This window comes from Triticum aestivum, chromosome 5A (assembly GCF_018294505.1).
Source record: "Triticum aestivum cultivar Chinese Spring chromosome 5A, IWGSC CS RefSeq v2.1, whole genome shotgun sequence".
NCBI classification, from domain to species: domain Eukaryota; kingdom Viridiplantae; phylum Streptophyta; class Magnoliopsida; order Poales; family Poaceae; genus Triticum; species Triticum aestivum.
Genome location: NC_057806.1, coordinates 682,405,342 through 682,423,034, shown reverse-complemented (window position 1 = coordinate 682,423,034; position 17,693 = coordinate 682,405,342). Strand labels below are relative to the sequence as shown.

Here is a 17,693-nt window from a genome sequence, read left to right as displayed (position 1 = left end):
GATTGAATTGTTACTTTAGCATAAGAGATCATATGACAATATATATATATATATATATATATATATATATGTTGCTGTTCTAAAAATGATCATGATGCCCTCATGTCCGTATTTTATTTTTATCGACACCTCTATCTCTAAACATGTGGACATATTTTTCGATTTCGGCTTTCGCTTGAGGACAAGCGAGGTCTAGGCTTGGGGGAGTTGATACATCCATTTTGCATCATGCATTTATATCGATATTTATTGCATTATGGGCTGTTATTACACATTATGTCACAATACTTATGCCTATTCTCTTATTTTACAAGGTTTACATAAAGAGGGAGAATGCCGGCAGCTGGAATTCTGGGCTGGAAAAGGAGCAAATATTAGAGACCTATTCTGCACATCTCCAAAAGTCCTGAAACTCCAGAGAGCATTTTTCAGAATATATAAAAAATATTGAGCGCAAGAAGTACCAGAGGGGGCCACACACTGGCCACGAGAGTGGGGGCGCGCCCCCCTGCCTCGTGGGCTCCCTGGTGGCCCTCCGATGCCCATCTTCTGCTATATGAGGTCTTTCGTCCGAGAAAAAAAATTATAAGCAAGCTTTCGGGATGAGACTCCGCTGCCACGAGGTGGAACCTTGGCGGAACCAATCTAGGGCTCGGGGAGCTGTTCTACCGGGGAAACTTCCCTCCAGGAGGGGGAATCATCACCATCGTCATCACCAACGGTCCTCTCATCAGGAGGGGGTCAATCTCCATCAACATCTTCACCAACACCATCTCATCTCAAACCCTAGTTCATCTCTTGTATCCAATCTTTGTATCCAAACCTCAGATTGGTACCTGTGGGTTGCTAGTAGTGCTGATTACTCCTTGTAGTTGATGCTAGTTGGTTTACTTGGTGGAGGACTATATGTTCAGCTCCATTATGCATATTAATACCCCTCTGATTTTGAACATGAATATGCTTTGTGAGTAGTTACGTTTGTTCCTGAGGACATGGGAGAAGTCTTGCTATTAGTAGTCATGTGAATTTGCTATTCGTTCGATATTTTGATGAGATGTATGTTGTCTCTCCTCTACTAGTGTCATGTGAACGTCGACTACATGACACTTCACCATTGTTTGGGCCTAGAGGGAGGCATTGGGAAGTAATAATTAGATGATGGGTTGCTAGAGTGACAGAAGCTTGAACCCTAGTTTATGCGTTGCTTCGTAAGGGGGTGATTTGGATCCATATGTTTCACGCTATGGTTAGGTTTACCTGTTGTAGTTGCGGATGCTTGCAATGGGGGTTAATCATAAGTGGGATGCTTGTCCAAGTAAGGACAGTACCCAAGCACCGGTCCACCCACATATCAAATTATTAAAGTACCGAACGCGAATCATATGAACGTGATGAAAACTAGCTTGACGATAATTCCCATGTGTCCTCGGGAGCGCTTCCCTTCATATAAGAGTTTGTCCAGGCTTGTCCTTTGCTACAAAAAGGATTGGGCCATCTTGCTGCACCTTATTTACTTTTACTCGTTACAAATTACCTTATCACAAAACTAGCTGTCATGGGACAAGCCTTTTTGTGATAAGATAATTGGTAACGAGCAACAAGTAACAAAAGTAAATAAAGTGCAGCAAGGTGGCCCAATCCTTTTTGTAGCAAAGGACAAGCCTGTACAAACTCTTATATAGAGAAAAGCGCTCCCGAGGACACATGGGAATTATCGTCAAGCTAGTTTTCATCACGATCATATGATTCGCGTTCGGTACTTTGATAATTTGGTATGTGGGTGGACCGGTGCTTTGGTACTGTCCTTACTTGGACAAGCATCCCACTTATGATTAAGCTCTATTGCAAGCATCCGCAACTACAACAAAAGTATTAAGGTAAACCTAACCATAGCATGAAACATATGGATCCAAATCAGCCCCTTGCGAAGCAACGCATAAACTAGGGTTTAAACTTCTGTCACTCTAGCAACCCATCATGTACTTATTACTTCCCAATGCCTTCCTTTAGGCCCAAATAATGATGAAGTGTCATGTAGTCGATGTTCACATAACACCACTAGAGAAGATACAACATACATCTCATCAAAATATCGAACGAATACCAAATTCACATGACTACTAATAGCAAGACTTCTCCCATGTCCTCGGGAACAAACGTAACTACTCGTAAAGCATATTCATGTTCATAATCAGAGGGGTATTAATGTGCATATAGGATCTGAACATATGATCTTCCACCAAATAAACCAACTAGCATCAACTACAAGGAGTAATCAACACTACTAGCAACCCACAGGTACCAATCCCGGACTTAGAGACAAGAATTGGATACAAGAGATGAACTAGGGTTTGAGAGGAGATGGTGCTGGTGAAGATGTTGATGGAGATTGACCCCCTCCCGATGAGAGGATCGTTGGTGATGACGATGGCGATGATTTCCTCCTCCCAGAGGGGAGTTTCCCCGGCAGAACAGCTCCGCCCAAGCCCTAGATTGGTTCCGCCAAGGTTCCGCCTTGTGGCGGCGGAGTCTCGTCCCGAAAGCTTGCTTATGATTTTTTTCTCGGACGAAAGACCTCATATAGCAGAAGATGGGCATCGGAGGGCCACCAGGGAGCCCACGAGGCAGGGGGCGCGCCCCCACCCTCGTGGCCAGGGTGTGGCTCCCCTCTGGTACTTCTTGCGCTCAATATTTTTTTTTATATTCTGAAAAATGCTTCCTGGAGTTTCAGGACTTTTGGAGCTGTGCAGAATAGGTCTCTAATATTTGCTCCTTTTCCTGCCCAGAATCCCAGCTGCCGGCATTCTCCCTCTTTATGTGAACCTTGTAAAATAAGAGAGAATAGGCATAAGTATTGTGACATAACGTGTAATAACTGCCCATAATGCAATAAATATCGATATAAAAGCATGATGCAAAATGGACGTATCATGCATCTCGAAGAACGCCGCCCCCAATGGGGTAACGACACATGAATGCCGCCGTCATCCGATCAACTGATCTAGGGTTTCTCCCGGAGGTATTGGGTGGGTTTGGGATTTGTACCTTGATGATGCCTTCATGAAGGAAATGATGATAAGGGCATCGTCATCACCGGCTCCGGCCAACGACCGAAGACCAAGTTTTCACTCGGATCCGTCTTAAGAAATCCACCCGGCAATCTGTGCATTGTCTCGGTCGCCTTCAAAGCCCTAGATCTAGCCGCCTAGATCCGGCGACCAACCGCAACAGCAGTGCTACCGTAGGAGACCTGGCACACCGCCCACTGCCTGAATGCGCCACCACTGGAGCCTGGGAGGAGGACTCCCACCCCACCTCGCCAAACCGCAAGAGCCGCCGAGATGGAATCCCGCACGCTCATCACCATCTCTGATCGGACCCAACCTGTGACAAAACCACGAGATCGCCGACGCAGATCCGCCTTGGATATAGACTGCACCACGCCATGCCGCCACGGGAAGCCCGAGCTTCACCCGCCGCCGCTGTCTAGGGCCGCCGCCCCGGGATCCTGATCTGGCCAGCCCGGACCTCCACGGCGCCCTCTTCACGCCGCCGCCGCTGGCTCGCCACCAGGCAACCGCGCCGCCGCCCAAGGCCTCCGCCCAGAGCATGTCGTCGCGCCACCATGGATCAGATCGCCATCACGCGTGTGGAGGTCCCGCCCCACCCCTCCGACGCGGTCCACGGAGGAGAGCCTCCGCCACCGCCATCAGCCCCTGGGCTTAGCCCGGCGGCGTCCTCCGGCGGCGGTGGAGGGAAGGAAGGGAGGTGGTGGTGACCCTGGCGGCTAGGGTTTGCGGAGCCGCCCGAGTCGCCCGAGACGGGGGCGACGCGAGGGCGAGACGGGGGATCTCTTATTGAACTTGATCCGCAACTCATTCTGTAAGACGTTGACGGGTATTCAAAAGTGTTAAACATGTGTTCGAAACATGTCAACATGTATCTAGAAAAGAAATTGACGTGTATTTAAATAATATTCAATGTGTACTCGAAAAATGATCGATCTGTGTGTGAAAATGTATATCATGTATCCCTAAAATGTTCAAAGTGTAAAAAAATATAAAAATAAAAAACCGAAAAATTATGAAAAGAAAAATGATCGATGCTAGAAAAAAATCAAATTATTTCATTAATTTGAGAAAGAAGTATAAGAAAGGGAAAGACAGAAAAACAAAGAAAAAAAATTGAAAACAAAAAAGGAAAAACATAACACCAACAAAAAGAACGTAAAATAAGAAGAAGAAAAACAACCCGGAAGCTTTCACAATTTCCAAACCATGCTAAATGGGCTGGTCCGCTTCAGCGCTCCCTTTAGGCGGGGCTTCTATAGCTATCGCAGAGCGCAGTATATAGCATTCGCGCACTGCTACTGTAGAATTCACTGTGAGGAGAGCTAGATGCACTCCCGCCGCAAATGCTGTATGTTGGCTCTAGCAATTGGATGCAGGTTGTAGCCCAGTAGCTCACATCTTTCAGCGGTTTTGAAAAAAAAAATATGCTCGCGCCGGTGTTGTAAGCCTAAATACGGTTTTGGGAAGGTTCCTTTTTTTTCATTTATGTTTTCCTGTGGGTTTTTATTGGTTTTATCATCTATTTTCTTTCTTTCAACTTTTATTGGCTTTTCCCCTACTGGTTGTTTCTTCTCTCTTTTTTTTATCTTCTTTCAAATTCATTATTTTTTATATTCATGAACATTTTCTGAAATTGTGTAATTTTTAAGATAAAATCATGAACAATTTTTTCAAATGTGTGAACATTTTGTAAGTTTTATGAACATTTTTTTGAAATGGCATAAATATCTTATTGTATATTATAAACACATTTTCAAATGTATGCGGAAGAATTAATCTTATGAACAATGCTTTAGAATACCATGTACATAGTTTTAAACACATTTTGCTATATGTCAAAAAACAAAACAAAAATGAATGGTAGTAACACTTTTTGCAAATTATGCAAACATTGTTCAAAAATCTACCGCCTTCTCTAAGAAAAACAATCTACCACCTTTTTCGTTTTGAGGCATACAAACAATCTACCGCCTGAGCCGTTCAGGAGTCCATCTCCGTGTTTCAAAGCCTGGACCATCACATCTCCCTCAAAAAAAATAAGAAGTCTGAACCATCGAAATCACTAATTAAGAAGTACTCGTGGCAAAGAGCACTCCACTTTTCCAGGTTGCGACAAATGGCGCACATGCAGCGCGCCATTTGTCGCAACTTGAGAGTTTTCCCTTTTTTCATAGATCCGTTTATTCAAAATGTTTTATCTCTTAAACCGTGTGTCCAAATCTCGAACCGTTTTCACCGTTGGATTCCCCGCGTCGAGATCTTCAAAACTATATCCCATATTGATAGGTTTTGACGAACTTTTTTTTCGCGAAAAAATGGACAAAAAACCGGGCAAAAAACCGACCGGGAGCATGGTTTTTTTCCCTTTTCGAAAGAGGCACGTCCGTGCCTCTCGCGAAATCACAATCGTGCCTCTTGTGGAAGCAAAACCGTGATTCTCGTGGAAGGAAAAAAAACAGAAAACATGTTTTTTTTCGTTTTCGAGAGGCACGGCCGTGACTCTCGCGAAAGCACAACCGTGTCTCTCGCGAAAGCAAAACCGTGACTCTCGCGAAAGAAAAAAAAACAGAAAACACGTATTTTTTTTCCTTTTCGAGAGGCACGGCCGTGACTTTCGCGAAAGCACAACCATGCCTCTACCGGAAGCAAAACCGTGACTCTCCCGAAAGAAAAAAAACAGAAAACGCGTTTTGTTTTTCCCTTTCCGAGAGGCACGGCCGTGACTCTCGCGAAAGCACAACCGTGCCTCTCACGGAAGTAAATCCGTGACTATCGCGGAAAAAAAAACAGAAAACGTGTTTTTTTTCGTTTCCGAAAGGCACGGTCGTGACTCTCGCTAAAGCACAACCATGCCTCTCGTGGAAGAAAAACCGTGACTTCCGCGAAAGGGAATAAAAAAGAAATCGCGTTTTTTCACGCAAAACATATTTTTTTTTTCGATTTTTTTATCGAAAAGCTAAGAATGACCGGGGGAAAACCAAAACGTCGAAAACCCCAAAAAAAACCGTTTAAAAAGCCGAAAACGCGTGCGAAAAAATAAAAAAATAAAATCCGAAGAAAGCATCCAGAACGCGACACGTGGCAAATGACTGAAAGCGCGTCAAATGGCGCTGATCGTTGCGAAACTCCTGAAGGAGCGCTAGTTAACTAGTTGCTCCCCTGGACCATCCCGTGGCGGGCCCGTTGAAAGAGCTGGTTGGCCCCACTATGAACAAAACGTTTTCCATGACGTAGCCCAATCCAAGGTGTGAACAGTGTCATTTTCCTAGTCTTTCTCGTAGGTGGGGGCTGGATAGCTTAGCCTGGCTTGTCGATGCCCGGTCCACTGTGCAGGGGTATTCTTCTCTCTTGCGGTCCTATTCTAACGTATTTCGAAGAAGCAACTCATCAAATGGACATGCTTGTTTGGTGCTGGTTCGTGGGAATTTGAACGGGCTGCAGACTTTTTCGACAAAGGATGAATTTTATTAGCTTGAAAAGGAACATCAAAAGGATACAAACCCAAAGAGCACACACTCAGTCTCTGCATAGTCATGATACACACAACCAACACAAATGCGCACACATATAAAAGCATGTCGGCAAATAGCAAAATTATAAAGATCAAAGCTATGTGTAGCCGGAAAGAAAGAGAAAACCCAAGGTGATCAGATTCATGATCGGCAAATTACAACAAACGCCATATCCGCATCAACCATCTCATGACATCACATAAACGATGAGATTCTTCAACAGCAACGCCTTCAAAAGGTAGCGACACTCAAACGTCGCCATCACTGGATTCAACCACTAAGGCCGGAATCTAGGCTTTCACCGTAAAGAATCAATCCGAACATATCCAAGCAATGCCTTCAAGAAGGTAACGACGTAAGAACATCGCCATTGCCAGGTATAACCGTCATCCGGTCAGACCTAGGCTTTCACCCCGGAGCTCGTGACCAGGTGCTTGATTAACACCATCATCGAAGTCACTCAAGTGTTGTCGTCACCACTTTTTCACAATTCCAGCAGTTACATGCGATGCAACCGCCGCAACTGCACAACCATCCCTCTGCGTCAAGTTATCATCCATAATTTCCATCTCACCGCCAAAGTCAACCACTAGATCTTGCGTGCGTAGCATTCCTGGAGATCTTTCCGTGACCATCGTTGTCATGAAGCCGTACGAGATTGATGTAGCATGCGCATCTGCAGACATATGCATGTTGGACGGCAAAGATGATCCGGACACCATGATTCAAACGCTTGCGGGCGTTTTGTGAGGCGCCATTGGAGATGCCCTTAAGATGCAACCAAAGGCCAGACGATGACTAGATATACTCTCTTTGTTTGTGGGCATTGCCCCTCAGGAAAATAACATCTAACGTGTTTTGCAGAACACATGCTGGTACTCATGTCGTTAGGAGTTAGGATGATGAATAGCCTCATAATTGGTACAATTGAAGTAGCGCACTGGGTTAGGCTAGGATTAGGATCCTCTGGAGTATTGTACGGTGCAGTATAGTCACTGCCATGTGAGACCCGGCCCCACATGTCATCCGCTGTACCGCACTGTACAGTACTGCAGAGGATCTCAACCCGTTAGGCTGTGTACTTGTCTTCTCCTTTCCCGAGCGACAGCTTTTTCGCCACTTATCCTTGTCACAAAAATCACATATTATTCCTCTCAATAGTTGAATGGGCATTGAGAATATTAAAATATACTATATATGAAAAGTGAATTTGTGATGGCGGACGAAAACATCACTTCCACTATCCCGAATACTCCACCCATAGTCGAGTACAAGTTCAATCGATTTGCAGATACAAAGAGCACATTCCCCAGATGGACGAAATTGTCGGAAGTCCTAATACAGTCACCAACTCAGGTTGCAAGAAATATCTATGTATGCGGAAGGAGCGTTACCGTTGGTTTCAAATGTAGCTTGATAGCAGCAAAATATGACCAGCTTCAATGTTTGTTGCACCAGGGAAGGGGCTCTAACTGCAGATGTCATCATCCAAGGAAACCCACTTGGCCAACCAAATGACACTCAACATCACGAAACATCACTTGGCTTCAACAAGTGGATGTTGATGTGATTACACTGATCAACTTGTACGCACGGATTGAAATACTTGCTCACGTTGATAGACAAAATCTATCGACGTGTTAAACGAGTATATTTTGGAATTGTGAAGCTTCTTCACTCTTCAGAACAGCGCATTTGGAAAATGAGCACGTAGATGTTTTTGTACGCATACATTCATATATCCAACGATCTGAACCAGACCGGTTAAATGCCCATGATGTATAATGGAATTACCTCTCACGCAAGGCTTCTTTCCTCCTCCTCGAGGAAAGACCCCCCCTTCATGGATGGATAGAGTGTTGGACGAAGACATACCTGGTGACTAGGGCCGGCAACGCGGATTGAATATAGAGCTGTCCATGAATCCGGAGTCCTAGTGTGACGACAACTGGACCGAGCAATTGCCACGGACTGACCACCACACTCAGGTCGCGACAGTCTCCTTGCCCATCACGGCGGCAGATGGAGGTGTGGTGTGCGACGACTTTAGGACGGGGGGGGGGGGGGGGGGGGGGAGTTGAGGATAGGGTTTGGGGGAGGCTGGCCAGCTTTAAAAGCCATAGTAGGCTTCTCGGACAGCACGCCGTCGTGAATGTGAGCAGATGGCAAGCCGGTGAGAGCAATTTGAATGCGGATGGTTTGTGAGCCGGATAAGATTTTTGGGGTGGGACCGGGTTATCGAACGCCAGTGTGGTGAATGTCCAGACTTCCCCAGGCCCTCGCTCCCAATTTATGGCGGGCTGAGGGATTTTGAATGTTTGGACCGGTCCGGCCTGATTTGGCAAGCGGTGTTGGATGGTAAACATGTCTGGACCATCCAAATGGGCAGGCTTGTTAAGATGCAAGCAAAGGCCAGACAATGACTAGATATACTCTTTGATAGCAGGTATTGCCGCTCGGGAAATTGAAATTTGCTTACGAGCTCTAACATCTCATGTGTTCTTCTGAGCAGGCTAGTACTCCGGTCGCCAGGACAATGAATAGCCTCGTAACCAGTACAGTTGGAGTAGCGCATCAGGTTAGGAAGGCTGTGTATTTTTTCCGTCACATATCATTATCACAAAACTAACATCTCTTTCCTTGCAATTAATAGTTGAACGGGCACGCAAAATATTGATGTATATGGCAAGTAAATTTTCAATAATGGACGAAAATATCACTTTCATTATCTCCGATACTCTTACGCCATCCGTGTACAAGTTCTATTGACCCGCGGAAACAAATAAGCGCTAGTTCTATCCAACATGGTTGGTCGCCATAACACAGTCACCGTGCAAGAAATATCACAGGATGTTACGCGGAGGGACCGTTGTCGTTGGTCCCAAACGTGGCTTGATAGCAACATAATATGATCAGTTTCAAATCTTGTTCCACGAGGAAAAGATCTCTAATTGCGCATATGTCGTCGTCCAAGGAAACCACTTGGCCAACCAAACGACACTTGATATCATAAAACATACCTCTTGCTTGAGCAAACGGAGGTTGATAAAATATACTACTTATTCATGATTTTTTTGCGGGAAAAACTTTCAGTCTATTCATCTTTAATCATGATAATACAACGAACACTAGAAATAATAAAGGACCGCGATATTTGGCACACGTGTGCCATATAAGCAAAACTATCACACACCTCACTTTTTCTTCTAATTACATGCATGTATTAGTATGAATTTTTCTCCTTTCACGTGCATACTTTTTTCTACTTGTATTCATGCACTAGAGGACGAAAAATTTGACATTACCCTAGATTCTCTCTATTTTAAAATTTTAAAATGTTTTGTAGCTTAAACCGTTATTCTGATGAAAAAACTGTTTTCATATAAAAGATTCGTCATGACGAGATCTTCGAAACTAGATCCTATCTTGCTATGTTTCGTCGACATTTTTTTGAGGCCAAAAGTTATCATGCTTGGGCTACATAAGTTATCAATCCTCTGATGTGAAAGTTACCGTGTTATTTCCATATAAGTTACCGGGGCATAAAACCGGTTCTCCCACCCTTCTTCACATGCACATGCATGTATGCATTAGAGGATAAAAGAGTTGATGTCATCCTAAATTATCCCTATTATGAAAATTCAAAATATTTTGTAACTCAAACCGCCGGTTCAATGCAAAAATAGTTTTCACATAAATACTTGTGTGGCGAGATCTTTAAAACTAGATCTCATATTGGTATATTCCGATGACTTTTTTGGGCATGTGGTGTGCAAGTTACCATGGTATTTCCACATAAATTACTGGTGTTATATTTTTCAACAACTTTTTTCTCCTTGGTCAAAAGTTATCGCGGTGTTTGCATGTGAATTGTGGGGGTGTGTTTAGTATATTACCGTGTTATTTTGACGTAAGTGACTAGGTTATGTTTTCCAACAACATTTTTCATTGGGTAAAAATACCGCGGTGGTTGCACCTAAGTTATCAGGTATGCGGTTTGTATATAACCGTGTTATTTTCACATAAGTTACTGAAAGATCAATAATCCCACCCTCCTCCCGTGTGCGCCTTGAACAATGTTACTATGGTGTTTGTACGTATATTGTTGGGTATGTGGTTCGTGTACTATCATACTATTTCACATAAGTTAACAAAGGTGTCTGTTTTTCAACATTTTTTGACTTGGTAAAAGTTACCACGGTGCTTGTATGTAAATTATCAGGTATGTGGTTCGTGTATTGCCATGCTATTTTCACGTAAGTTACCGATAGGGGTGTATGTATGTATAGTTATCGGGTATGGGGTTCGTATATTACTATGCAATTTTCACATAAGTTACTAGAAGTATGTTTTCACCCAAAAAATTAGAGTTTGTCAAAGTTACCGCAGTGTTTGTATGTAAGTTATCGGGTATGCGGTGCATATATTACTGTCCTATATTCACATAAGTTATCTGAGTATATTTTTCAACAACTTTTTTCTTCGGGTCAAAAAGTTACCACAGTATTTGTATGTAAATTATCGGGTATGTGGTTCGTATATTACCGTGCTATTTTTACACAAGTTATCGGGATATGTTTTTCAACAACTTTTTTTCTCTTTCGTCAAATTACCGCGGTGTTCGTATGTAAGTTATCAGATCTACAGGGCGTATATTACCAACGATTTACACATAAGTTAGCCAGAGTATGTTTTCAATAACTTTTTCCCCTGAGCAAAAGTTATCATGGTGTTTGCATGTAAATTATCGGTTAGGTAGTGCTTATATTACCATGTTACTTATACAAAAATTATCAGGGGATGTTTGAATAATTTTTTCCGGGTCGAGGTCAAAAAGTTACTGGGGTGGGTATGTTTCAACAACTTATTTCCCATGGGTCAAAAAGTTATCGTGATGATTTGGACGCAAGTTATCAAATATGTGGTACATATATTATCACGCTATTTACAGAGATTCTATTGAGAATCAAAATTACCATGGTGTTTTGATCTACGTTATCAGGTATGCGGTGCATGTATTACCATGCTATTTACACATAAATTATCAGGGATATATTTTCAACGATTTCCTTTCACATGGTCAAAGTTATCATGATATTTGTACTTAAATTACGAGGTCATAGAAATTACCAAGGGAATCGTGTCAATAATTTTCTTCCCAAGGGTCAAAGTTACCATGGTGTTTTCGTCTAAATTATCTGGTTTGTGATGAACATATTACCATGCTATTTGCAAAGAATTTACCATGGGCATATTTTTAACAAAATTTTCCTTGGGTCCAAAAATACCACGATGTTTGCACCTAAGTTATTAGGTCTGTGGTGCATATATTATCGTGTTATTTATATTGAAGTCATCGGAGGTGTGTTTCCAACATTTTTCCTTTGACTCAAAGCTACCGCGGTGTTTGTATGTAAGTTATCTAGTTTGTGATGTGTATATTAACAATATTATTTTCATAAAAGTTTACGGAGGTTTGTGTTTTTCAACAGCTTATTTTCACCCCGTCAAAATTATCCTAACAAAGCCCCAGTCCTATGGTGCGTTACTGCAGGTTTATCCTATCCTGATTAGTATATAAATTCTGTTATATATCATGATTTTCTATAACATCATACTCGGTTTGTCAGTTACCAGCTCCACAAACTTCAATAAGAACTCTCTGAAGAACTCTATACTGAAAATGTACAGTATGACTAATTGAATTCAAAAGGATATAACACTGTATTCTTGTTATGAAAATGCACACACCATGGCTTCGATAACATTGAAACCAAGAAGATCAAGACTTTTTCACTATAATGATTGGCTTTCCAGTAGAGTCCCTCCCATAGTGCCACTCCGAGTATGGCTTTCACGCTCACACAGTACATACCCTGAAAACCAAAGAATTGAGAAAAATTCAGATATTCCAAAGGACACAAGATGCACCAACGTTTTGCAAAAAGAAGGTTCAGTCACAAATCACAATGGGGGGAGAGCGGATAAGGAGAGAAAAAATTTATGTTCTTATATGAAGAAAAGCCGACATGTCCCGCCTCTGCCTTGCTACAGAGAGAGATCGATCGTCGATCTGAATTAATTGTCTGTTACATACGCGCATTAAGCAAGTTGATTGTCAATTGATGGATCAGGAGACCAGTAGTACGTGTGGGATGAGTGAGGAGGAACTGAATTGAAGGCAGTGGTGGCCGTCGCTGCTCGATCGTATCGACCTGCAGGAAGGGGCGCGGAAATCTAATCGATTAAGTAGCTCAAGTCTCGACGAGGCAGTGTCCGGGACGAGGAAGCGGCGGCAGGAGTGGTGGTGCCCCTGACGCCACGCAAGGACTGATGCTTATTGTCGTGGTGCCTGCTCAAGGCCTTCACCCTGCTCCTTGTCTTACTCACAGTCGTCCTCCTCAGCTTCGCCGCCAGCACCATCATCTCCCTCTACTACTACTGCTACACTACGTCGGCGCCACCGTTGCTCATCTCAACCAACAGCCCCACGCTGCCGTCGACGATCACCACCCTGGCCATGGTGGAGTAGTAGATCAGCCACGAGCTAGAGCAGCCGGGGTCGCCCGAGGGCCACTCCATGATGGCCGAGGAGCTCTTCTGGCTCGCTTCCATGGAGCTGCCGGCTCCGATGATGGTCCGCCGCCAAGTCAGCACCCCGCCCGATCGCCTCTCCCTCTCCTCCGCTTCTTCCTCCCACGTCTCAGTCTCTCTCAACTCTTCTCTCTGTCCAGTACATGCGCCCACAATCTCCGCTTCGCCCGCATGCGCACGACGAGACAGTGACCGCTAGATGCGAAATCGAAGGCATCTAGTGCGGTTGGCAGTTTTGCAAAAATGATTCGGTGTGCCACATGCATATTTCGAATAATAAATATTACATCCAGATCCGTAGACCATCTAGCGACGACTACAAGCATTGAAGCGAGCCGAAGGCGCGTCGCTGTCATCGCCCCTCCCTCGCCGGAGCCGGGCAAATCTTGTTGTAGTAGACAGTCAGGAAGTCTTCGTGAAAAGGCCCCGTAGAACCAACGCACCAGAACAACAACCGCTGCGGATGAAAAGTGTAGATCAAAAGGATCCAACCTGAAAACACACGAACGAAGATGAACGACGAACAGATCCGAGCAAATCAACCAAAGACAGATCCGCCGGAGACACAACTCCACACGCCACCGACGATGCAAGACGCATCACCGGAACGGGGGCTAGGCGGGGAGACCTTTATTCCATCTTCAGGGAGCCGCCACCGTCTCGCCTTCCCGAGCAACACACAAACCCTAACAAAGCTCAAAAAAAAAAAATCTAAAAACGAAGCCCTCCCATCGACAAGGGCCGAGATCCACTCCGCCTTCATGGCCATAGGGCCACCGAAGACGGGATGGATCGGCGCCGGCGCCGGTGGGAGGCAGAAAGCTAGGGTTCTTGAAGGCGGCTACTACTTATTCATGTTGATAGACGAAATCTACATAAACAGTACCGGTAACAACTCGTTTTGTTTGAATTTGCTAATTATCATTTAAGTGAGATGGGAGCTAGTCAGAGCATTTATAACTGGACATGGCAAATCCGGCTTCTTAAACGCTCGCGAACGCGTGCGGACACGTTCACAGACACTGACCGGCCACGCTTCAAATTAGCCACTTTTAATCCGTCTCTTTCATATTTCATTCCCTAAATCCATATAAAACATGCAAAAGTAATCCTACGCACTACATCTACGTACTATCTTACCTATTCTTAGTCGTCGGAGATGTCCACGACTACGGTGCCGGGCGCCGGCTGGACGGGCGGGTAGGAGGGGTCCGGCTCATCCTCCTCCTGCTCGACCTCATCCATATATACTAACATCTCTGCCTCTTGCGCCTCCATCTTCTGCCGGCGACGGTGTCTTGCCTCCGCAGCCGATTCCAGTCGGAGGGAATCGAGGATGGCCTGTTGCTCCGCCTGGAGATCCCCATCGCCAGCGTCCCCTGCATCCTCCTCCTTCGGATCATCCTCCTCCCCATCGCCCTCGTCCTCGTCCTTCTCCTCCTCCTCCTCCTCCAACTCCTCCTCCGGATCAACTTCAGCCGGAGGTAGCCCTGTGCCTAGCCTGGATCTGCTCAAGGAGCTCGAGCCGGCGCTCCGGCATCAGAAAGGGCTCGCTCCTCACCCGACGGCGTGGGGGCATAGCTACTAGTGGAGTGGAAAGTGGCGGCGACAGAAGGAGGAAAATGTGGATGAATGGTAGGGTTTCGATGCCGCCGGCCGACTTAAATAATCGGGCAATGCACTACGCGGCCCACCGGAGCTGCGTCACGCGGCACCACCGGTCCGACGGAGGAGATGAGCTTCGGACCATCGGATTTGAGGGCGTTTTCGGCTGGAGCCCATTCGCCAGTCCAACGTGGCGGGCGGGCCCGGGCACCCCCGTATTCGCCCCATATTTGGACTGAATATGAGGGGTGCTGGTCAGTCCGGACGTTTGAGAGGCCCGTCTAGGTCAAAAAATCATGACCGAGTAGTGACCGGGCGGCCTGGCCGGACGTTTGGGACGAATATAAGAGATCCGGTTGTAGATGCTCCCACACCTCTCTTTTTTTTTTTCCCGCAAAGCACATGCCTATATTTATAAGGTTTTGTATGCATACATTCAGGCCATACATCCAACGATGTGCACCCGGCCGGCCAAAAGCGCAAGTTGTAGGGTGGAATTTACCCCTCACTCGAAAGCGACCATAAATTAATATTGTTTTATTTATCTGCGATAAAGCGCACGGTGGCATCAGCTAGCCTGTTTCCATTGAAATGAAAATGAAATACGTGGGCAGTAAAATCCACCCACCCAAAACGACGTGTACCAATGGGTGCTCGGCAGGGAGGCCACGCATCTGGAAACAGAAATGATGTGCAGCTGGAAGTCTGAGTCACAGGTCACCAGGGTCCCACCCAAGGCCATAGGCGAGGAGAAATATCTTGGTGCGCTCACAGGTCATCCTCACCGTCGTCGACCTCCCCCCGCGCTTTCTCGGCGCACGTTTTCGTGCAGGGCTCACGGGCCCCGGCCCTTGCCGACCGCCCACGACGTCGCTGTCCGACCGTCCTCGGCCCGGCAAAGCCCGCTCGAAACCCATTTCGCAGACAGAGATACATTTTGCTCTATAAAATCTTCTCGAAATAAAAATAGAAATGTTGCTCTATAAAACACCAGAGGCGCGCCGGTCGGCCACCAAGCAAGATCTTACTTTTTACCTCGGAGCCGCACAGACTCTCGCCACATCCCAAGAACCAGAGCGGCGAGCCTCGTGGAGCTCAGCTCGAGCATGGACACCAAGCATGCGGATTCGCTCGACGAGCGTGACGTCGTCGTCGTCGACGCCGGCTGCGTCCGCGCCGTGCTGGGGGAGCTGGTCCTCACCTTCCTCTTCGTCTTCACCGGAGTCGCCGCCGCCATGGCCGCCGGTACGTACCCGTGCTCTGCTCACCTCTCCCCTAATCCTCCAATTGTTAGTCGGCCTGGTTCGCGGACCGAGAATCTCCGGCGGCTCCAACTTGCTCCGGTGACTCCGTCGTCTGGGGACTAGGAAAGGAAAGACGGACGAGGCAGAGGGCCGGCGGCAACGGTCGGCTGGATGCCTGGATCCACGGGGGCTCGAGCTTCTTGCAGATGAACTGGTGGCCTGGCCCCATCTTCTTCTTTTTTATCAATTTTCTTTGCTGGCGATCCTACGAACAAACCACACGTGTTCTCCTCCTCCATTCGATTCGCTTCTCGACCATGTGACACGCCGTGAGGTTGGGGATCAGTGGTACGTACTCATGATTGATCGATTAATTTGCAGGGGTGCCGGAGCTGCAGGGCGCGGCTATGCCGATGGCGACGCTGGCCGGGGTTGCCCTCGCGCAGGCGCTGGCGGCGGGGGTGCTGGTGACGGCGGGGTTCCATGTGTCGGGCGGGCACCTCAACCCGGCGGTGACGGTGGCGCTGCTGGCGCGCGGGCACATCACGGCGTTCAGGGCGGTGCTGTACGTGGCGGCCCAGCTGCTGGCCTCCTCCCTCGCCTGCATCCTCCTCCGCTACCTCTCCGGCGGCCAGGTACGAGCCCACCCATGCCAATTTTACAGCCATAGCCATGTGTTCTGCCCGCCCTGGTAATTGGACACGTACAGTACACCCGCAAAGAAAACGGGACCGTATAGTACACAGGTGTACTATTTGTTTTAAATTATCAATTGATTGCCGTGACAGTGAGTCGTTCCTAAATCTGAACACATTCTCCAAATTTGCAATTATTGATGCAGGCCACTCCGGTTCCGGTGCACACCCTGGGCACAGGCATAGGCCCCATGCAAGGGCTGGTCATGGAGATCATCCTCACCTTCTCCCTCCTCTTTGTGGTGTACGCGACCATCCTCGACCCGCGGACCACGGTGCCCGGCTACGGACCGATGCTCACCGGCCTCATCGTCGGTGCCAACACCATTGCCGGCGGCAATTTCTCCGGCGCTTCCATGAACCCCGCCCGGTCCTTCGGGCCCGCGTTGGCCACTGGAGTGTGGACCAACCATTGGGTCTACTGGGTCGGCCCGCTGGTCGGTGGCCCCCTCGCCGGGTTCGTCTATGAGACAGTGTTTATGGTGACGAAGACGCATGAGCCTCTACTTGGTTGGGACTTTTAGAAAAGCAGGTTGCTCGCATACTTGCATTTACATTTTGCGATGTATAATGGTATGTATAAGACAATCGATGTCGCTGATAGATTTTTCAGGCGAAGTGATTCTAGGTAGGGTGTCAGAAATGGTTTGTACGGAGCTACTACAATGCTGTGTAAATATATTTGTTTGGAAGATGTGAATTTCAACCCATTAGAGGTGTGAAATTTTTTTTGAGTTCTATTAGAGGTGTAATTGGTGTTGCGAATCAGGGACAATCCTTTTGCAATATGCTTGCATTTACATTGTGCGATATATACCTATGCGTAAGGCAATCGATGTTACTGGTAGATTTTTCAGGCGAAGTGATTCTAGCTAGTGTGTCGAAATGGTTTGTACCGAGCTACTACAATGGCTGTTTTTTGGTGGTGGTGGTGGTTAAAAGCTTTGATTAAAAGGCTAATAATCAGTTGTC

The 17,693-nt window shown here is 46.4% G+C and overlaps 2 protein-coding genes across 2 annotated transcripts in view; one reads left to right on the top strand and one right to left on the bottom strand.

The window, feature by feature from the left end:
- The window catches only part of LOC123101796 (uncharacterized), a 38,762-nt gene extending 25,564 nt beyond the window's left edge, over positions 1-13,198 (bottom strand). The window contains exons 1-2 of the mRNA XM_044523085.1: positions 13,032-13,198; positions 12,202-12,260 (exon numbers count right to left, since the gene is read on the bottom strand). Of these exons, the coding sequence (XP_044379020.1) occupies positions 12,202-12,260; positions 13,032-13,198 (226 nt within the window). The remainder of the gene's footprint in view (positions 1-12,201; positions 12,261-13,031) is intronic.
- Positions 13,199-15,759: 2,561 nt separating this feature from the next.
- LOC123105964 (probable aquaporin TIP4-1) lies at positions 15,760-17,461 on the top strand. Its single transcript, XM_044528144.1, has 3 exons — positions 15,760-16,027; positions 16,408-16,661; positions 16,868-17,461. The coding sequence occupies exons 1-3, from the start codon at positions 15,889-15,891 to the stop codon at positions 17,243-17,245; spliced, it is 771 nt and encodes a 256-aa protein (XP_044384079.1). The 5' UTR covers positions 15,760-15,888; the 3' UTR covers positions 17,246-17,461.
- The last annotated feature ends 232 nt before the right edge of the window (positions 17,462-17,693 follow it).